Consider the following 22,944-nt stretch of genomic DNA (forward strand, 5'->3'; position numbering starts at 1 on the left):
TCTAGATATAGAAATGTTAAAAAAAAATTGACCTTCATATTTGTAAATTGTCGTATAGTGCATGCTATTCAAGATTATAGGCAGCAGCAGTACAGTGTAATGAAAGGAACAGCAACTTTGGAGTTGGACAGATATGAACTTATCACCGTGATGGATTGAATTTTGTCCCCCCCAAAAAAGATATGGTGAAATCCTACTCCTAGTAGCCGTGAATGTGACTTTATTTGGAAATAGAGTAAGATGTAATCAAGTTACATGAGGTCATTTGGGTGGGCTCCTACCCAGTATGAGTGGTGTCCTTATGCAAAGAGACAGACGGGCATAGAGGGAAGGTGATGTGAAGACAGACATAGGGAGGGAGAATCATACAGCAACCGAGACAGAGGTGGAGTGATGCAGCTGCAAGTCAGAGAACACCAAGAACTGATGGTCACCACCAGAGGCTAGAAGGAGGCAAGGTAGGAATCTGCCCAGAGTCCCAGAGGGAGCATCGCCCTGCTGATACCTTGTATTCAGACTTCTAGCCTCCAGAATCGTGAGAGAATAAATTTCTCTTGTTCTAAGACACACAGTTTATGGTTTGTTACATCAGCCCTAGGAAATGAATATAGTCACATACTGGCTGTTTGTTTAACCTCTGAATCTCAATTTCCTCTTTGTAAAATGTTAAGAATGGTATTGGCATGGAGAAGACATTTGGGAATTTAAAGCTAGTTTTGCTATTGCTGTCCTTTCTTCAAAGATAATTTACATTATTTATTACCTACTATGTCAGTTTATCATTTCCAAGTGTGAGATTGAAACTCACTGAATTAGAAGTAAAATCCTTGTCTGTGGTTCCTACTCAAGTTCTCTAATTTATAGAAACAAACAACAGATTTCATATGACCCATAGAGTTTGATTAAGATATAAAAGACTAAGCTGTTTTGTAGCTATAAGTTTAGAATTAAGCTTTTGATTTTTTAAAAACTAATCTTCAAGGGGCGCCTGGGTGGCTTAGTCGGTTAAGCGTCCGACTTTTGCTTAGGTCATGATCTTGCGGTTCGTGGGTTCGAGCCCTGCGTCGGGCTCTCTGCTGACTGCCAGCTCAGAGCCTGGAGCCTGTTTCAGTCTGTGACTCCCTCTCTCTCTGACCCTCTCCTGCTCACACTGTTTCTCTCTCTCCTAGAAATAAAAAAAAATAAAAAAAATTAAAAAAAAAAACCCTAATCTTCAAAAAAGATTAAAATGGAGTGATTAAATCTAAAAAAATCATTCAATTGCTTTTAATAGGCTGTAAATAACTTAAATATGGATGTTTTTTTCATTCCTTCATTCCCTTTATCTGGTGAGCATTTTTGACAGGAATTTTTCTACAGTGATATATTACCTATTAATAAAGGAAAAGAAGCAGTTTAAATACTTGAAAATACATTACTCAGTACTCTAGGGTACCCTGCTGCCTTATTATACCCCTGTTCTTCTTCCACTTGCACAATGCAGACCAACCTTTCCTACTAGCGTGAAAACAACATAGATCTTAGAGAAAAGCAGAGCTAGGTTCAAATTCTTGCTCATCGTTCCTAGCAGGGTATAATCTTGTGAAAATTATTGAACTTGCCTAAAAGTTTCCTAGGTTAAAATAAGGAAAATAAAAACAAGCTTTGCCAGGACTATTGTAGTTTTTGCTAGACATTATATGTTAAGTGCTTTTAATGCCTGTGCTCTCTACTTCCTTGCTTCTCTGTATTCCCCCTCTTTCACTTGAACAAATGTTTTTTTTTCTTCTTTTTTTTAATGGCTCAGTTCAAGTTCTTTTTTCTTATTAAGAAAGTTTGGTTCACATAGTACTTTAGCATTCAGTTGGCACTTAGCATTTATAGTAGTTTTCTTTGTATTCATGTGATATCTTTACTAAAATAGTCTTCTAGAAGCAAAGGGGACTGATGATTCTTCAGGAAAAGTTTAGTGGGAGAAACATTGGGCTTGGAGTCAGAAATCTTCACTTCTAGCCTAGTACCAGCTATTGCTATTTGTATGACCTTGGGCAGGTTTCTAAATATGTTCTTTTTGCATACAATGGAGATAACAATTTAGGCTTTTGGTGAGGATCAGATGATATCCAGTGTGTCTGTAATAGGAAGGAATGTGTAAGGTGTATTGAAGTATAAGATAATGATTGCTTTTGTATCTACTTTGTACCATATGTTTTGCCTTGCATGTAATAGGGCTTAATATGTTAATGATAGGATTTTTAAAAAAATTCCTTTCAGGGGCATCTGGGTGGATCAGTCTGTTAAGGGTCCAACGTTTGCTCATGTCTTGATCTGATCTGGTAGCGCAGAGCTTGGAGCCTGCTTTGGATTCTCTGTCTCCCTCTCTCTGTCCCTCCCCTGCTTGCGTGCTCTCTCAAAAATAAAAAAATATTTTAAAAAATTAAATTAAATTAAAAGTTTCTTTCAGATTTTCTAAAATCATGCAATTTTTTGTATATTTTGAAAATTATAATCAAAGGTTGTTATGTAAATGTTGTAGCTATCCCTTTACTTTGTTGAAGTAGAATTTAATATTCAGCAATTATTCTTGGTTCCAATAAAATGTTCAGTTTTAATATACTGTTCTATAATTGATTAGATTTTACATTCTATCCTATTAATTATTTTTGTTCAAATAAATAAATAATGCATACCCTTGCTTATTCACAACTAATAATGCTTCTTTCCTACTTTGCCCTAGAAACTAATTTGAAAGAGAGTGATTTGAGGAGATTTTGTTCAAAGGTATACAAAATGGTAGTAGGCCCAGCTGGCAACTTTTTTTTATATCCTTAAATTTGTCTTAAAAAAGAGAAAATGTGCAGAGATTTTTTTAATAAAAATTTGAAAAAAATTAATATAGTTTAATATAGATTTTTAAATATAGTTCTGTCTTCTAAATGGTCTCATCTTTTCAGAATCATAAAACTTGGCTTTCAGGTGGAATATTGTGCGTGTACAGGCCCTGAGTGGAAGGTTGTGGCCCAGCAGGTCTAGTACTAAATTATATATGCTTTGACTCTCTTCATTTAGGAGACCTGTGTTTTTAGCTAGTTTTAGTTATGTACCTAACTTTTCCTAGATATTTTCAGTGAATAAAAATTTTCTCTAAACAAAGTTTCATTAGTAAACAAATAAGCTTGATGGAGAACATTTCAATATCAGAAGTTTGACAAAATCAAGATTAAGCAGTTTTGTGTTTTTTGAAAAGCACTCAGATGCTGCAATTAATTGCTGGCTCTATTTTCCATATATTGATTTTAACCTTTTTTCCAATTATAAAGAAAAATTGAACATCTATATGTAAAGTTTAAATGTTCAGTTTCAGAAATAAAGATTAAACGGCTATTTTTGTCCTTTATTAAGATAAATTCTTATTTATCGAAAGAGTGAGAACACAAGCCACAGACTAGGAAAAACATTTTTAAAAGACATAGTCTTTCTTCTAAAGACACTAATCCTGTCCTAGGGGCCCCACCCTTTAACTCTCATCTAAACATAATTACCTCCCAAAGGCTCACCTCCAAATGCCATCATAATTGGAGGTTAGGGCTTCAAGATATAAATTTTGGAAGGGATAAATTCATTTCATACATTCCACCCTTGTGCTCCTCAAATTCATGTTTTTCTTGTATGCAAAATATACTTTGATTCCATCCCAGCAGTCCCCCAGAGTCTCAACTCATTCCAGCATCAACTCTTAACGTCTCATCTAAATATCAGTTCAGTCAGATATGGGTGATACTTTAGGTTCATTCATTCTGAGGCAGAATTTCTCTCCAGCTGTGAACCTATTGAACCAGATAAGAAGTTTGTGCTTCCAAAATATAGTAGAGGAACTGACAGAGCATAGACATGCTCATTTGAAAGGGGAGAAAATGAGAGGAAAAAAGGGATGACAAGTTCTAAGCAAGTCTTCAGAACCTAGCAAGGCAGATACCATTAGATTTTAAGGCTCAAGTGTAATCCTCTTTGGTTTGATGCTCTACCTTCAGGACCCACCAGGCTGGCAGTCTTGCTGCAAGGCTCTTTCTTGGCTGCTGCCATCTGGCCTGTTGAACCCTTCTTCATCTTTGAGCTGAGGATGAAGAATCAACTGAGGATGGTCTCTGAATCATCTTTGGGGTAGTTCTTCCCTAGTTTTGAAGAACAATAGCACATGTTTGTAGCAAATTGGTTCTATCACTGAGTCCTGTAGGATCTAAGAAGTCCCACAGCCCTCTTCATTTTGTTCCGACTCCTCATTAGTTCAAACTGGCATTTCTGCTGGAACGGCTGCTTAGGTCCACGGTTCACACCCACACTAATAGCTTTATCTAGTGCTTGTTCAGCCACACACCCTTAGTATTCTCTTCAGTACAGCATTTCTCAATTTTTGCAATATGGATAGTCAAGAATTTCCCAAATCTTTTAAGTTTTGGTCCCTTTTTGCTTAACATTATTTCTGCTTCTATTCATTTCTCCCTTCTTGTATTTAACTTAAGCAGTCAAGTGGAACCAGGCCACCCCTTCAACACTTTGTTTAGGAATCTTCCAACTAAATATCCAACTTCATCCCTCACAAAACAGCCTTCCATAAAACACTAGAACACTGCTACTTCATAATAAGGATCACTTTTTTTCCCATTGCCAAATAACACGTTCCTTGTTTCTGCTGAGACCTCATCAGAATGGCCTTTACCATCTATTATTTTGACCAGTATTCTGTTCATGATTATTTATTCATTCTCTAAGAGGATGGTAGCTTTCTTTCTAACTCTTCAGATTTCTTTCTGAGGTCTCAGCAGAATTACTCTTAATGTTTATATTTTTAGTATCCATCTCCAGTTTCTTGCAGCCTCTACCCTTTACATGGGTCCAAAGCCACTTATGTCTTTACAGGTATTTGTTGTGGCAGCACCCCACTTTTTAGTACAAACTCTGTTTTAGCATGGGCTGCTACAAAAAAAAACAAACAAAACAAAATACCCAAACCAAAAACCGAACAAAAAACATAGACTGACTGGCTTTAACAACAGACATTTATTTCTCATGTTTTGGAGTCTGGGGAGTCTAAGATCAAGGTACTGGTAGATTCAGTTCCTGACTTTGCAGATGCTGCCTTTTCAATTTGTTCTCACAGGGTAGAGAGAGAAAGAGAGCTCTGGTCTCTCCTCATAAGGAGACTAATCCCATCATGGGGAGCCCTACTTTCATAACCTCATGTAAACCTGATTATCTTCCAGTGGCCCCATCTCTAAATATAGTCACATTGAAAACTAGTACTTCCACATGTGAATTATGGGAGGATACATTTAGTCCCTAATATACAGATGACAAGTAGTATGTGAAAGATACTTAACATACATTAGAGAATTGTAAATTAAAATGAGATCCCTCGGTACATGTATTAAAATGGTGAGAATCCAAAAAACTGACAGCAGCCCATGCTGGCAATAATGTGGAGCAACAGGAACTCATTCACAGCTGGTGGGAATGCAAAATAGTACAGATAGTTTGGCAGTCTTACAAAATGAGGCATGCTCTTAACCTACAATCCAGCATTCCTAGTCTTTGTTATTTACTCAAATTGGCTGAAAACACAGGTTTACACAAAACTTGCACAAGAATGTTTTAGCATCCATCTAAATAGATCCATGAATAGTAGGTTTACCAATAATTGCCTAAACTTGGAAGCAATCAAAATGTCCTTTAGTAGGTGAATGGAAAAATAATCTGTGGTGCATCCAAAAATTGGAATAATGTTCAACATGAAGAAGAAATGTGCTCTTGAGTCATGAAAAACATGGAGTAACTTTAAGTGCATATTAAGTGAAAGAGGCCAATCTGAAAAGGTTATATACTGTGTGATTTCAGCTGTACAACATTCTGGAAAAGGCAAAACTGTGAAGACAGTAAAAAGATCATTGGTTGCTGGTGGTTAGGGGAGGGAGGGATGAATAGGTAGAGTACAGAGGATTCAATTCTGACACTAACCACTGTGAGCTAGCATCAACCTCCACAGGTGTAAGGGCATGGTTCTCAACAAGATTGCCACCACTTTAGACACCAGCTGCAAGTCAGGCTGCCCACGCTTCTGGTTAACTAGCAACAAATCCGGGGGCTTCCTAAGACCTCCCCCACACACAGACAGACACACACACACACACACACACACACACACACACGGCTGTTCTTCAGATGCCAATTGCAAGTTTAGAGATCATCAGGTGTTCTGCACTTGACTGTAAATCTGGGGTTCTTGTGACCCTTCTCAGATTCAGTAATTTGACTGAATGACTCAACTTGAGAAAATGCTATACTTAGGATTGCAGTCTTATTGTAAACAACATAAATTAGGACTAGCTAAATGCAGACACACATAAGTTGAGATTTGGGAGGGTCCTGAATACAGAATCTTTTGCCTTCCTGTAGAATCAGGGCACATCACACTCCTGGCACATCAGTGGGTTAACCAACCAGGAAGCTCCCCTGTGCTTCCATTTCCAGAGTTTTTATTGACATTTCGTGACCAGGCATGATTGATTAAACATTAGCCCACATGATTGAACTAAATTGCTACCCTTCTCCCTCTTCCCAGAGGTCAGGCTGGGCCAAAGTCCCTAATTACATATACTCTTTCTGGTGACCAGCTCCCATCTTGAGCTTCTCTTCAGTGCAAACTCTAGTGGCTTATCAAAAACAAGTATACTCCTGTCACTGGGGAGATTCTGAGGGTTTTAGATGCTCCCTAACAGGAAACCAGGACAAAGACAACACAAATTTATTATTTTACAATACCAGGGTTTTTTGTTTTTGTTTTTGTTTTTTTAATGGTAGCTCTTGAGATACCTAATAGTTGTTTTTTTTTCAATTTGAAAATGTACCATGGAAAGCTAAGATGACTGAAAAGTGTTAAAGATTGGAAGATTAAGAATTAATAATTAGGAAGAGCAATAATTGGTTTACTGATCTCTATCAATTTGGTATTTTAATTGTTTAGACTTTAAATTTTTAAAAAAATTTTTTCAGTTATTTCTGAGAGAGAGAGCAGGGGAGGGTCAGAGAAAAAGAGAGGGAGACAAAGAATTCGAAGCAGGTTCCAGGCTCTGAGCTGGCTGCCAGCACAGAGCCCAATGTGGGGCTCGAACCCACGAACCATGAGATCATGACCTGAGCCGAAGTCGGATGCTTAACCAACTGAGCCACCCAGGCGCCCCTAATTATTTAGACATTATATAGCAGATTAAATCTTTATACATCATGTAGTTAGAATTTTATATTTGGGGCACCTGGGTGGCTCAGTTGGTTGAGCGTCCGACTTTGACTCCGGTCACAATCTCACTCTTGTGAATTTGCCCACATCAGGCTCTGTGCTGACATCCTGGAGCCTGCTTTGGATTCTGTCTCCCTCTCTCTCTGCCCCTCCCCCACTCATTCTCTCTCTCTCTCTCTCTCTCTCTCTCTCTCTCTCAAAAATAAATAAACATAAAAAAATTAAAAAACAAGAATTTTATATCTGATTTTAGAACTATATTTCTCTTGGTAAAAAGGAGAGAGGAATTTACTTGGAAAGATGATCCAGTAGAATAATATAGGACCCTCTTCAGTTTTTATTACCTTACTTTGTCAAAATAGATTACCTTAAAAACAACTTTTTTCTGTACTGTCAGTTGTCTCATTGGACTCATTTTTCTTTTGAATAGCAAGTTATTTCAGAGTATATTCACTTTCTTCAAGAGAGTGCTTACTTAAATTTTTCTCTTACAGATTGATTATACCGGAACAGACCCTTCCAGTCCCTGCAATAAATGTCTGTCTCCGAATGTGACACCTTGTATTTGTACCATTAACTTCACACTGGAACAATCATTTGAGGTCAGTATTCTCAATGTGTTAGAAAAGCCTGCTTTAAAAAATATTTTATTAAAATTTTTTTACTAGTTACTTCATTTTTAGTAGAGTAGTCACTTTAATTTATTGAAGTACGTACACTTTTGAGCAAGATTGTTTTGTTTGGCTGTTGCATTATGCTCTCTGGTAATTAAATATGTGTATTTATTTAAATTGTTTAGTTAGTACTTTATAAACTAAATTTAAAACATTTTACCTTTTCACTGGAAAATTTTATTATGTACAAATCAAGGCTGTATCATGTTTACATAAAATAGTTTTACTTTTAATTCTAAGTCAAGTTTTACTTTAAGAAATTTACTAATTCATTCATCATTTAAATTATATTATTTTTCTATCTCGTATGAATTACCATAAGTGCAAACACTTAGTGAAACCTTATTGATTTTTTATGTCTTGATAAGCAGTTGGAACACTGTGTGTGTGTGTGTGTGTGTGTGTGTGTGTGTGTTTGTCAGTGTGTCTTTTGCATTCATACTTATCTGTCATTGGAATTTGAGCAGATGCTATAAAGGACATAAAGATTTAGAATAGGCATTATATGACCAGGTTGTGCTTTCCTTTACCTAAAAATTGAGCTTAAAAATTATTGTTTTATTCTTCAGGGAACAAAACTACTTTTATACATGATAACTTTTTAGGTTTTTCCACACTTAAAATTTTCTTAAAGGCCTCAGTGACTTTTATAGTCCCTGGTAGATGGTTGCCATCTAGTGGTTATAGATGCTCTTGCACTGAGATAAAGGATAATAACACTATCTTAAAAACATGAAAATAAATTTGGGAAAAGACAGTAATTTAATTATTTTACTATATTTCAGCAGGAATAACATACAAATTTAAAACATCATAAAAGTTCTATTCTTTTCCACTGTGATGAAGAAAACTATAAAGATAGGTGCATTAAGTTCTGCTTTTGTCAGAACAGAGAGAATTAAGGAGATACAACAGACTTGTAGTGATTAGAAGCTTCAGTAGTTTCCTTCCCCATCCAAAAGCCCCATTCAAAGCTTCTCTTTCTGAAAAGCCCATTTTTTTGTGGGTTCTGTATCTCTTCACAAGACCAAACTTTGAATTGCACTAACAGCCTTTTAGGAGTTACTTTGTCTCAGTATTCACTGAAAGGATTTCTTTTTCAGTTTATAAGTTGAATTTACTATACTGCTTCTTAGTTGAGATATTTTTAAGGATATTCTTTGTTTCTGTAATATTTTTGATAACCAAAATTAAAGAGTTTTTATGTATGTAAACATTTTCTTTATATGGAATGGGAAAGTTTGCATAATTTGAGGGGTGCCTGGGTGGCTCAGTTGGTTAAGTGTCCGATTTTGGCTCAGGTCATGATCTCACGGTTTGTAGGTTCGAGCCCCGCATCGGGCTCTGTGCTGACAACTCAGAGCCTAGAGCCTGTCTTCAGATTCTATGTCTCCCTCTCTTTCTGTCCTTCTCCTGCTCACGCTGTCTCTCTGTCTCTCTCTCAAAAATGAAAAAAAAATTTAAAAAGCTTTGCATAATTTGACATTCATTTGAAAATCAAATTTTAAATAAATGATTGTGTATGTGAAAATAGCAAATCAAATAAAGCATACTTGAAATGTTATTGAATTTTTTTATTGAGTTACTTTTGATTATAGACTATGGAGGTGGCAACCAAAAATGAGAAAATAGCTTAATGTTTCTGCTACCTCTTATAACCTTAAGTCATTCAAGATGGTTTTGTGGTACCTTCTCAATAATTGTAGTGTATGTAGGTTACCCTTCTTTCCCAAAGTATTCTAATTGGCTCCTCCAACTATATTAAAGTATTTTTTATTGTTATGCATTGACTCATTATCTTAGAAATTTTACTAATAATTTTTTAATTATTTATATTATGTGTAGTAGCTTGTTGTGAAATATATTATGTCTCAATTCAAGTTCAGAATTTACTTGGGCAATAAAGAAAGTTGACCATTATCTCTTTGTAAAGTTGACTCTGGGTGAAGACCAATCTGAATTAGAGAAAATTTGAAGTTGAAGGTAGAGAATATGCTCATAGGTTCCCTGAGGCATTTTATTAATGCAATAGTACTTCTTTGAAGTCTTTAAGGATACTTTCAAAGTTTACTCTTTGATTTTTGTCACATACCTTCTTTAACTTTATTTACAGTTTGTACTGCTTTAGATTGTTGAGGATTGGTAGGATTCATTCTAGTACTTGTTTTAAGTTACCACAAATTCTAAACTAATAAAGTCCAAATGACATAGCCTTTAAGTATGCATGAAACAAATTTGTACTTAGTAGTTTCAAATAAAAATTGTTTCCCTTTCCTTTCTCTAGGGCAATGTGTTTATGTATTATGGACTGTCTAATTTTTATCAAAACCATCGTCGTTACGTGAAATCTCGAGATGATAGTCAGCTAAATGGAGATGTTAGTGCTTTGCTTGTAAGTAAAATGATGAAATATGAAAATATGATAGATATAAATAACAATATGTAGCAACTGTTCAGTTACAAATGTTAAACATAATAATGTTAGGATGAAATTAAAATGTTACTTGTAATTTATACTTGCTTGGTGAGGGTTTTTAGTTAAAAATTCTTTTTACCTGGAATTTTCACAGATTAATGATTTCTTACAATCAGGATACATTACTACCTGCTTCTTTCTAGTAGTATCATTGGATTTTTGCTTTATTAATTGTAATAGAATTTTGATGAGTCTAGTATTCTGGGTATAACTGGTTCTTGTTTGAGTTTGCTCATTCCTGTTATACTTAGTAGAAATGTATAAATAAACTACTTTTAATTTCTGAAGTTGTGTCTTAGAATTGAACATGTATGCTGTCTGTTTTTTAACTTGTGGAAAGCCTGAGTAGGAAAGTTCAAAGGATGGGTTATCGAAAAGTTGTCTGAGGAACTGTTTGAAAATACAGATTCCAGACTTCTCCGAAGTGTAGTAAATCAGTCTCTACAGGGATGGAGCTCTAAAATATCTTTTAAACAATCTCCCCTTCTGATGCCCACACTGATTTGGGCTAGAAGATCTTCGTTTCTTGACTGGTGTTCAACTTTAAATAGTAGTGGTTGGTGCCCAAGTATTTTATGTAATTGTTGCTAATGCAGCAAATCTTCAGAGTTCCAGAGCTATTTAGTATTTCTTAGAAACAGGGTGCCTGGGTGGCTCAATTGGTTAAACATCCAACTTCAACTCAGGTCCTGATCTCCTGCTTCTTGGGTTCAAGCCCCACGTCAGGCTCTGTGCTGACAGCTCAGAGTCTGGAGCCTGCTTCAGATTCTTTGTCTCCCTCTCTCTCTGCCCCTCCCTTTCTCTCTGCCCCTCCCCAGCTTGTGCTCTGTCTCTCAGAAAGAAATAAATATTGAGAAAAAAAAAAAAGACACAGTGAACCTTTTAGAATGCGATTTAGGACTATATTGTGACCAAAATGGTCCTGTAACCATATAGCTGCTCTAGGTTATCTTTACTGGTTTTATTATTAGTCCCTGATATTTGAGTTGAGATCTTAAGAAATAGCAAGTCTATTGAAAGATTCTGGTTAGGTCTGCGACATTTTGCAATCCATGTGGTGGATAGGACTCAAATCCAGAGAAGGTGATATTCTGTGAGACGTACCAGGTTCTTAGGCCTTTTTGAATTTGTTGGCTGGGATTATAAATTGGGTGTGTTCAGAGACCCAGAAAATGGTTGATTTATAGTTTTTAAAAGGTAGATACACCCTGTTTTTAGTGAGGACAAAAGAAGCAGAGACTGATTCTTTTCTTATAGGCTTCAAGCAAAGCTTTTATACTACACTAGGAATTACGAATTTTTTTTTCTGTAAAGGGCCAGACAGTAAATATTTTGGGTTTTGTAGGTCTTGCAGTCTCCTAACTCCTCTACCCCCTTCTGCCACTCTAGAAAGAAAGTAGCCACAGACAGTACTTACAATGGATGTGTGTAGTGTAGCTGTGTTCCAATAAAATTTTATTTATAAAAACAGGTGGTGGACTGGATTTGTCCTGCAGTCTATCATTTATTGATCCCTGAGCTCGATCAAAGTACATGATTTTAAGACCAGGTGGCTTTCAGAATTTTCAAAGATTTTAAGAGTGGACAGATTGAAGTCCAGGTTGCTTAATATCATATATAAGATCCTTCACAATCTGCTGTCAACCTGCTATTCTGGTTTCATTGTTTCATACTCTGTCTTTAATGTACCTATGCTGCTATGACCTGGCTGCTCTGGGCAACGTCTGCTGCTCCCTAACCATTCCTGGGACCTAGTAAATCTGTCCATTTTGGCATTTACATTGTATTTGCCTAGGATGTTGGTTTAACTTTTACCCTTGAGGCCCTCTCATCTGGAGGCCTGCTATTATCTTTAGTGCCCTTTGATGCAAAATAACTCCTTTACGTATTTAGTTCACTCATACCTTATCCCAAGTCACTTCTCACCTTGCTTAACTAACTCCACATCATTCATTCCAAACTCTCTCCACACCATCTGTTCTGGTCCTACTTTGAGGTCATTTTCTACATAGTCACTACAGTGATCTTTTTAAAAAATGTAAATACCACTTTTCTTTCAGGGGTCTGTCTACTAGCACTTGGAGTAAAATCTCAGGATGACCGAACTGTGCATAATCCTCCAGTGTCATCATGTCATTCTCCTTTTTCCCCATACGCTACCTACATTTACCTTTTACCTTCTCAGAAATATCTAGTTTTTTTCTCAATGGCATATATTCTCTGCTTAAAACCTTCTTCTGCCTGCTTCTCACATGCTGGTCTCCTATTCTTCTTTAGGCCTTAACTTACATGATACTACCTCCAGAACCAACTTTTCCTTATCACAGATTTTCCTTATCACAAAATTTATTTTGCCTTCCTCCACTAATACTTGCACACTATTTTCATAACACTGTAGTTTGTAATTATATATTTATTTGTCTTCTGTTTTCTCAGCTATACTGTAAATCATGAGGGCAGGGAGCATGGCTTTCATTAACCACTATATACCAAGCACCTTGCCAGTGCTTAGCACATGGAAGACATTTAAGAAGTATATGTTGAATGAATATAGACACCTCCATCATGGCTCTTATTTCATCTAATAATGGGTTGTATATGGATCTATTTCCTCTGTTTCACTGTGACTTTATTATTTTTAAAAAATGTTTTCTGTTTTGAGCACCTTGCATGGTACATGATATGTTAGGTACTCATTATGTGGCTTTGCTAAACCAGTTACTGCAAAGTATCTGGCATTCAGTACCTGATGCATAGGTAGTAAATAATATTTTCCCTTCTTTTAAAACTTACTGAAGAATTTAGTGACTAGGATAGATTTGCCCTTCTGAGAGTTTATTTGTATTTAAAACCCTTTTTTTTTAATGGCTGTTTTCATCAAGACATTCCAGTAGTCATAAGCCAGTTATATACTGTCTATCTTCATGGTCTCAGAGTACTAACTTTATAAATCTGGATGGCTTAGGGAACAGAAAGCTGGGAAATCAAATATTAAGAGACTTTATGAGATCCCTGCCACATGTTTCCTTAGCCTTCTTTTCTATGTGGGCAGTCCTTTATCCAGTCTAGACACAGAGAATGTGGATACAAGTCAGTGTTGGTTGGTAATAGAATAGCCCTAAGAGGACTAAGCAGGTTCTAGTTAATTTCCAAATGATCAAATGAGAATATCTTAGTCTGGTTTTTTTGTTTGTTTGTTTCCTTTTAATGTGTTTTGAAACATGGCTTACTGTAGCTTTGGAGTTTCAGAACAATGCAGACAGATACCTAATCTCAGACTTGGTAGAATCTCTAGTTTAACCCTGCAACTGCCACATCTCCTTGAAATCTTCAGTAGGGACTAAGTCCAAACGTTTTTTTGTTTTCCTTACATCTGGATGCACAATTTAAAAAAGAGCGGTATATAGGAATCTACATTAGCTCCCTTCCATCCTTCCCTCCTTCCTTCCTTTGACATGGGACCATGAGATTAACCTAGAATTTTACACAATTTGAGATTACCTAGTTGAACATGTTCACTTTGTAAGGCCCAGGTAAATCAAGGAAGTTGCCCAAAGTCAAATAATATATAGCTGGACCTGGAACCTCCAGTCTGTTTTCGGTTTAAAATTGACGGCAGACTGCTTCTTAATTTTTCTTCAACAGAAAACTCTTTGTGGTATGATTTTGGTGTTCACATGAAAATTTTTTTAAAGAGTCAGTTTGATATATCCCTATATGACAAAATATATGCAAGGAAGGGTTACATTAAAAAGGTAATACATTTATTACCTTTATGTAAGGTAATTATGTTAAATAATTTGAGTATTTAAATGTGATGTTATTTATAACCTTTACAATACAGATCTATTCTGTATGCATTGCAAGTGTGACACATGTAGGCATTGAATTTTTAATCAGTAATTATAGCTAGCTCATAGTTCTCCTGGAGGCCTGTGTAATAATTTCTTTCTTCTTTTCCTTTCAAACATCAGAATCCCAGTAAAGAATGTGAGCCTTACCGAAGAAATGAAGACAAACCAATTGCTCCTTGTGGAGCGATTGCCAACAGCATGTTTAATGGTATGATATAGTTATAAACAAAAGATATCGATTATAAATATATATAATTAGGAAAATTTGTATAATTTATTGATATTGATTTGATAGTCTAGTAATCATGAATGAAATTGAGAAATTCAGCAACTTTAAAATAAGTATATCATTTAGTTATTCAATGGAATGTCATAATGTTTCGTGACTTTTTTGAGAAGTCTTATTTTATATTCTTATATTTTAAGAATGAGTTTCTCTCTCTGGGAAAAAAGGAGCAGAGACATTCCTATAACTTTCATATTTCATATATGATAAAATAAAAGCCTAACCTTTATATTTCATAGATGATAAAATAAAAGCCAGGCTTCCTTTTGTACCAACTTCAAATATTTATGCCATTACAAAGGAGTTGTAGTTGATCATTTAGGGCAGCACTGTCTGATACAAATATAATGTAAACCATCAATGCGAGACATGTATATAATTTAAAATTTTATAATAGGAATATTAAAAAACAATAAATAGAAATAAGTAAAATTATGCTTAATAATATATTTTATTGAACCCAATATGCCCCAAATATTATTACCTTTTTACTGTGTAAATTATGTTTAGTATATAAAATTTATGTGTGAGATATTTTACATTGTTTTTTAATTTAAATTCAGGTTAGTTAAGGAGATGTTTTATATCCTGTTTTTTTGTATTGAGTTTTTAATTTCTCAAATATATTATTTCAAAAATATAATAACATATTATTACAAAACATATTCATTTGGACCAGCCATAATGTCAATGGCTCTGTAGCCATGTAGCTAGTGGCTACCATATTGCACAGTGCAGATAGAGAAATGGATAAACCAGAAACTATTTAGGAGTGCATTTTTTAGAGGAAAGGAGGAGAAGCAAATTTACCCTGCAAATTATTTTATTTGGGTTAATATTAAAACATTTCACCTTATCATATGCCAGCGAGCCATATAGGAGAAGTGACTTATAACTATACTGAGGGAAGAGAAATCCATCTAAGATTATAAAATTACCATAGATAACTTAAGAGCAAATGTATGTCATATGCCTGCCTACCTGTTAAAACCCCTTTTGGGACCAGATATCAGATCCTAATTTCTCCTAGAGAATAAGAGATGCTATGAATTTTCAATAGATACTCAGCAATTTCTTCTTTTTTGTGTGTTTAGATACATTAGAATTGTTTCTAGTTGGCAATGAATCTCATCCTACACCTATTCCTTTGAAAAAGAAAGGTATTGCTTGGTGGACAGATAAAAATGTGAAATTCAGAAACCCCCCTGGAGGAGACAGTCTAGAAGAACGATTTAAAGGTAAAATTTACAAATATTTCTTTAAAATATGATATAAGCAAGGAGTTTTAATGAAGTACCTAAAATTATCTCTTTCTTAGACTCTTAAAAACTTTTATGCTTTTTTAAAAAAAGCAACTTTTCTTCATACCAAGTTAAGTAAAATATGTAGTATGTTCTAATGTACTGAACTTCTAAGGAAATGTACATGTACTTTTAATCTTGAATTTTTCTGGCATTTTCTTGTAAACATTTCAGCACTTGTCTTTTAAAACTGTAGGCAAGTTTCTTTTAAACAAGACTCAATTTTTTTATTATGATTATAAATTTAGTTTTGATTCTGTGCCTCCTAAATTTTGCAGTGTTTTTTTACCATTGTATCTTTGCATTAACCATCTGATTTTTGATATGTACCCCATAGTGTACTTTTAGTATTTCCTTAATGGCCATCAAACCTTTGTAATTACTTGTTGTTACATGAGGAATTGGTTTGTTTCTAGATTTCAAGACTTCCTTAGAATATGAATATATTTATGCCTTTGAAAATAGGAAAAATACTCAGATTATGTATTGTGTATCTTTGTTTTATTTGAGTGTAAATTTTCAGTGGAACTCCTAATGGAATGGAATATTTTGTCCCCTCCCCCTTCCCTCTTTTTTAAGATACGACAAAGCCAGTAAACTGGGTTAAACCAGTGTACATGCTGGATTCTGAACCAGATAATAATGGGTTCATAAATGAGGATTTTATTGTTTGGATGAGAACTGCAGCATTACCTACTTTTCGTAAGTTATATCGTCTAATAGAGCGGAAAAGTGATTTACATCCAACATTGCCAGCTGGACGATACTATTTGAATATCACATACAGTATCCTTTTTTGGCCATGTGTGTGCATAGATTCATAGAATTTGAAAAGAGTATAGTGCAGTCTTATCTCAGTTATGTGACATGCTATTCTGTGTTTTAGTTTTGATCTCATTTTTATAAGAGTATGTGTGTATATACATGAGAAGAGTAACTTTTCACTTATATCTTCCAGATGTCTTAAATTTTTATAAACTTTGTACTAGCATTGAAGTACTTGATATTCAATTTTTTTTTGATAAAAATTTGATATTTTTTATTTTGATAAATATTATTTGATAAAATTATTTAAGATGGTGGTGCTAGATTTTTAATAAGCTAGATATTTCTACAATGGAAATTGTAATTGAGCTTAATGCAAAGGCCAGTGAACAACGTTGATGCTAAATTCGCATTTAACTTATTTAGATATATGTATCTATATATACTTTTATATATTCCTTAGATATTAAAAATAAGCATATTTTACTTCATATCAATATAATTATTTGTATAACTATTATGTTTATAGTACCAAAACATTTTTATCATTAGCCGTATTATTTCACATTAATAATTCAGGTGTAGTTTTCAGTGCTGTTAAATATCAATGTATTTCCTTCTGATTATATGTCAACATTGTACCAAGTACTGTCCATGTATTATTTTATTTTATTGAAGCATTATGAGATGGGTATCATCATTTCCATGTTGTAGCCAAGTATACAGGAACACAGAGCATTTAAATAACTTACCCAAGGTTATGCAGATAATAAGTAGAAGAGTTGGGGTTCATAATCAGGCTATTGACTCCAAAGGCCATGACTTTGCCATCAGTCACTACTACAGACTGCATCCCTAGATAGTTCACTCAGGTAGTCAGACCAAGCCATATTGGCATGGATACAAAGTCTTCCTAATTGAAAATAATTGGACACTACCCTTTATTCTAAACAAAGTCCTTCTGTAGCCCATTGCTTACATATATCATGAATGAAAAATTTCTCAAATATTAGCATTTGAATGTTGCCTAATGCTTTGCATTTTTTAATTTTCATAATCCAAATTAGCCACAAGTATATAGTTTTAGTTTTATAATGTATTAGTGAATGCTTAAGTTAATAGACCTCATTTTAAAAGAAATGTCTTCTTGGATCCTTAGCCTCTTAATTTTGCAACTAAGTATGTAACTGAATATGACCTGATAGTGACAGACTAAAAGTAGCCAAGTTTTGGAAACGAGGCCCACATTGAAGCAATTCTGGACAGAGAGACCCAGTTGAGGTGCTAATAGAACATTATCCTGAGGCCAGTGCCAAAGTAGAAGGCAGCTCTGTCACAGTTAGCATCCAGAAGATCTAGTAAGGAGTATGGGCATATGCCAGCTGGTAGCCTAGAGCATAATTTAGGGAAGTCTTTGGAATACTTAATACTTTGTCTTAGTTAACAGACTATTTGCATCCAAGGCATTGAGACGAGAACTCAAAGAATGTAGGCTCTCAAAGACTGATGAGACAGGAATTTGGGTCTGCAAAGCATCAAGGGTAATTATAAAAATTAGGTATAAAGTGGGAACTAGATACTAGAATTAAGACAGTAGCCCATTTTTGGGAGTTGGGATACAGAGAGGTTAGCATGGATGATTTGATTCTTTGTCTCCCAGACTGTTGTATTAGTTAGAACTCTTATTATAATCATTCCTTTTGAAAAAAAAATTTTTTTTAATGTCTTTATCTTATTCTGAGAGAGAGAGACAGAGAGTGAGTGAGGGGGGGACAGAGAGAAGGAGACACGGAATCCACAGCACGCTCCAGGCTCTGAGCTGCCAGTACAGAGCCTGATGTGGGGCTCGAACCCACGAACCGTGAGATCATGACCTGAGCCGAAGTCAGACACTCAACCGACTGAGCCACCCAGGCGCCCCTTATAATCATTCCTGCTTCAGGTTAGGGTTGATTTAAGAAACTGGCAGAGTCTGCCATTTGGAATAATAGGGTCCATCTGTGGGGATGAAAAATTGCAGAGAGAAACAAATGGGGCCTAAACTTGATTCAAAAGATGTTTTTGAAAAGGTTGTAAACCTTTCACATAGGGATTTAGTTCTGTCTTCTCTGTTCTAATTCTTGTCAAAATCTTAGAATTGGTCCGGGTAGATAGCTCATCCAATATACTGGTGTCCCATTTCTTAAATATCTTTAACAGTTCACCCTTCATTTCTACTCTGTTTCAGCCATCAACTCTGTGTCACACCATGAGTTTGTCATTGCTCCAAATCAACAAGTTAAAACTTCAATATCATACTCATTGACCTTGTGCTTAGAGTCCTATTGTATTCTCATAATTACTCTCTTATTACACATGCTCTTTGAGCTCAGAGTCCTCCAGTCTCTTCATTCTTCCTTTTTCTTCTGGCTGTCGGTCTTCTCTTCCTTTATTGGTTTTATTGCTGTTCATCTGAAATGTTTTTTTCACATTACATTTCTTTGTGGCCTTTGGCCCCTTCTGTGTAATGAGAATAAAACTACCTGAGGAGTTATGTAGCCCTTAAATTAGGTTGTTTTTGCTTGTAAACTGTATTGGTTTTCACCACTAATGTTTAACTTGCTAAATCAGTGCTTCACAGTAATAGTCATATAATTTTTTGTCGTTCAGAAAATGTGAGTAAGGTGCCTGTGTGTCATAGAATTATAGCAGTGAATTACAAGCAATTAAATGCCAAATTTTTAAGTTGTGTTTTAAAAATCAACTAACTAGCCATGGAAAAGTCTTCCTATACATTCTTCAGATTACCCTGTACATTCTTTTGATGGACGAAAACGGATGATCTTGAGCACTATTTCATGGATGGGAGGAAAAAATCCATTTTTGGGGATTGCCTACATCACTATTGGATCCATCTCCTTCCTTCTAGGAGTTGTACTGCTAGTAATTAATCATAAATATAGAAACAGTAGTAATACTGCTGACATTACCATTTGATTTTATATTCTGAAAACAGATTTACTGCATGTGCATCAAGGCCAGTCCTATTCAACCTAGCTTTCGAATGCTGATGTCTGGTTAGTATGTCATTTTTGAAGTTGGCACATAATTTTTCTTTTTTTAAAAAAACAGTTTTTGTCCTTTGCCTCTTCTTTATGGATGTCTTATGGAACTATATGACGGGTATGAAACAAATTAACTGTATGGATCATATCAACACTGTAACTGCTGAAATGGCATTCTAATTAATGTTTGCTTTGTGTTGGGTCAGGCCATATGATGCATAGAGCCTCTTTTATGTGAAATGCATCTAGTGCTTAAATGTTTATGCTGTGTTGATAATATTATATTGACATGTGATGCTGTATATGTGTGCCTGTTGTGTGAAGAAAGGGATTACAAGATGTATGAATATAATGACTTGCTAACCTTGCAGGATTCAGAGTTACAAAAAGATCTAAGGCTAAATCTAAATAAAACACTTCCTCATTTTCATGTGTCGTGTGTAAAGGATTAAAGTACCATCTTTGTTGAGGTGGTTCATGTATTCCATTTATCCAGTACAGCTCTTTGTCAAGTATAGCTTTGATTTCAGAGGACATGCTTATCTTGTCTAGCGTGGGAATTAATGGTCCTGTCTCAAGAGGTCAGGTGGGTCTCGTGTGGGAGAATTTGAAATTCCTTTTCCCATTTGATTAAGATGTTATAGTCAGGAACCCCAAATCAGTTGATAAGTTTTTACATGTGATCATTTCCTTTGAAGCTTATACTTCATAGGGGATAATAGGTGAGAGAATATAGGTGAGAATATAGGTGAGATGGGAAAACTTCTTGGCAGACCTTCAACTTCTGCCTCAACTATAAACCAGAAGTAAATGTTTAAAGAGACTGTTTTCATTCTTGTGGTATTTAACATTCAGAAATGTGCTTCAGCATTGGAAATACCTCAAGCTGTTTTTATTTTGCAGGTAAGTTTTGATCTAAGTACTAATATTCTATTGCAGAAAATTTAGAAAACAGTAATTTCTGTATTTCATTCAGTTTTTACATATAGGTCAAATATGGAGGCGTATGCACATTCTCTTTAGTTAAGGTACCAATTATTTTGGTTGGTTTATTCTAAGACATACTTAAAAAATAAATTCTTTAAATTTCCTAATTAAATTCTGGAGATTTTGCAGTATGCACCAGAGAAATTATAATATATATGGTTGAAGTTATTTTATTTTCTATTAACTGAAATTATTTTAATATTCCTTACTGAATAAATGCTGTAATTTGTTTGCTATGGAACTTACTCTTGAATGTAAACTTATTTTTTCAACATGCATGAAAATGTATGTCTTAATCAGAGGTGGCTTAATTGCATTGAAATGGCTTTTTTTTGTAAACTAAATTAACTCCTATATTTGTATAGAAGGTTGTTTATTCAGAGTTTGTGATGATTTTGTTCAGTTATATTTTAAATCAAAAGGTCTGGGTAATGTATCAATTTTGATTAATATATGTTTTTTTAAAAAAAAAAAACAAAAAATAATGTAATGGTTAATAGAAATGTGCCACACTTCTTAAGTTTTGTATAACATGAAATTCAGTTAAAAGAACTTGTAGTTCATAATGACTTAACTGGTAGAATATTACTTGCATGAGGTACTTACTGTATGATTTTCCTGAAATCTCTGAGTGCATAGGGTATTGTTTGTCTCAAAATATTTTTTGTCTTGTCAGCCCTTCAGAATATTGTTATTTATTCTGACCACAGACCCTCTTGCACATGGCAGTTTATTTTCTGGGACACATAACTGGGGGAGAAGGTTTTTGCCAGTCTTCCCAGATTGAATTTGCGTTGTTCAAGGAGGACTGCCATCCTGCATCTCTCTTTCTAATTAGGGGACCAAAGGTGCCGCTAAAGAAAAGTTGAAGCCCCTTCCAACACTTTCTCATCTGGGGTGAAGACAGAATCTTAAAATATATTTGGAGTTTTATCTATTTACAAGTTCATTGATGGCCTCATTTCCTTTCCGTCTCCTGCCATTTGAGCACTAAGGGATTCCTGTTACTAATTATGAAGAATGTGGAACATTCATATGGCCTCTGCGAAGCCTGGTGGGAAGGAAAAACATTTCTTTTTTATGGGCTTTATGCTCATCTTTTGGAAATATTGATGTCATATTCAACTTTTAGAGAATCATATTGCATTTTATTGCTTTTAGGCTAAATAGAAGGCATTGAAGAATGCTTTGATTTACAGGAAGTATTTTGGTATATGAAATTTCCCAATTGAAGGAATTATTCAATATGTAAAAGCTAAGAAGTTTCATTGAAATCATAAGGCAGTAAAAAATAAATTGGTAAAAATAACTATACTACCTAATGGAGAATTATTCAACCAAGAGGAGAGTCAAGTGAATATTTTTTTGTTTATTGGTTAGTATCAGTTTGTTTGTAACCTTGATTATATTTGAAGGTAATATTCTGTTAGTATGTTCTGTGTTAATAAAAATGAACAAAATTAATTTTGCTGTGTTCAAGTGTCTTGCTAAAATAATAATGCCCAGTGTTGTTGTTAATGTTTAGCACTAAATTTCAGCCCAAGGTCAATAAGGCCCAAATTTTAACATTTCCATGTCTAGATTTGATTGCCGTTATGGATATATATTAATCACTTTGACAGCATTAACTGCAAGATTTGTCTTTATTACTGAGAAACATCTGTTCTTACCAGGAAGTGGTCATATTGTCACCTGAGTTATAGGTAGATGGGCTAAATTTGGTATTAGATCAAGGAAATGTCTAGTAAATAGAAAAGGAAGAAGTGGTAGAGAAGCAAGGATGATGAAATAATGAAGAGGGCGGGGCATACAGGAAATGAAAAGACAGACCAGGAAAGAAGAACAGCTGACTGGGAGGTTAATGAATGCTCACCTTCTATCTTCATGGAAACAATGTCTTAGAATTATTGTATTGCCCTTTGTTGGTTAAGATGAAAAGTTTTCTTCTTTATAAACATGGGTTTTTTGGAAGGGAGGATGGAGGGAATAATGAAGTGCTGTTTCAGGAAGAGTTTTGATGCATAAATGTTTGTTGTAGAGTTTGGATGATCTAGTAAAGTATTTTAGAGCTTTTTTTATAGCCCATGCTCCATTCAGTAAACATAAAAATCTGATTTCCCCTAATGTCATTTGAAATTTCAAAATAAATATCATGTCTAAAATCAAATCGACCATGGTGACCTTATTTGATTTTATAGATTGGTAAATATATAAATTACATTCTATCAAAATAATGTGTATATATAGTTAACAAAAATCAACAGGCCTTACGATGAAAACCTATAGT

General features: G+C 34.7%; 1 protein-coding gene across 1 annotated transcript in view; it reads left to right on the plus strand.

Moving 5' to 3' along the window:
• TMEM30A (transmembrane protein 30A) overlaps nucleotides 1–22,121 on the plus strand; it is a 36,826-nt gene extending 14,705 nt beyond the window's left edge. The window contains 6 exon segments of the mRNA XM_077770242.1: nucleotides 7,765–7,872; nucleotides 10,229–10,336; nucleotides 14,395–14,482; nucleotides 15,655–15,798; nucleotides 16,441–16,647; nucleotides 19,409–22,121. Coding sequence (XP_077626368.1) covers nucleotides 7,765–7,872; nucleotides 10,229–10,336; nucleotides 14,395–14,482; nucleotides 15,655–15,798; nucleotides 16,441–16,647; nucleotides 19,409–19,602 — 849 coding nt within the window. The 3' untranslated portion in view covers nucleotides 19,603–22,121.
• The last annotated feature ends 823 nt before the right edge of the window (nucleotides 22,122–22,944 follow it).

The sequence above is a fragment of the Crocuta crocuta genome, unplaced genomic scaffold (assembly GCF_008692635.1).
Source record: "Crocuta crocuta isolate KB4526 unplaced genomic scaffold, BGI_CrCroc_1.0 scaffold270, whole genome shotgun sequence".
Lineage (NCBI taxonomy): Eukaryota > Metazoa > Chordata > Mammalia > Carnivora > Hyaenidae > Crocuta > Crocuta crocuta.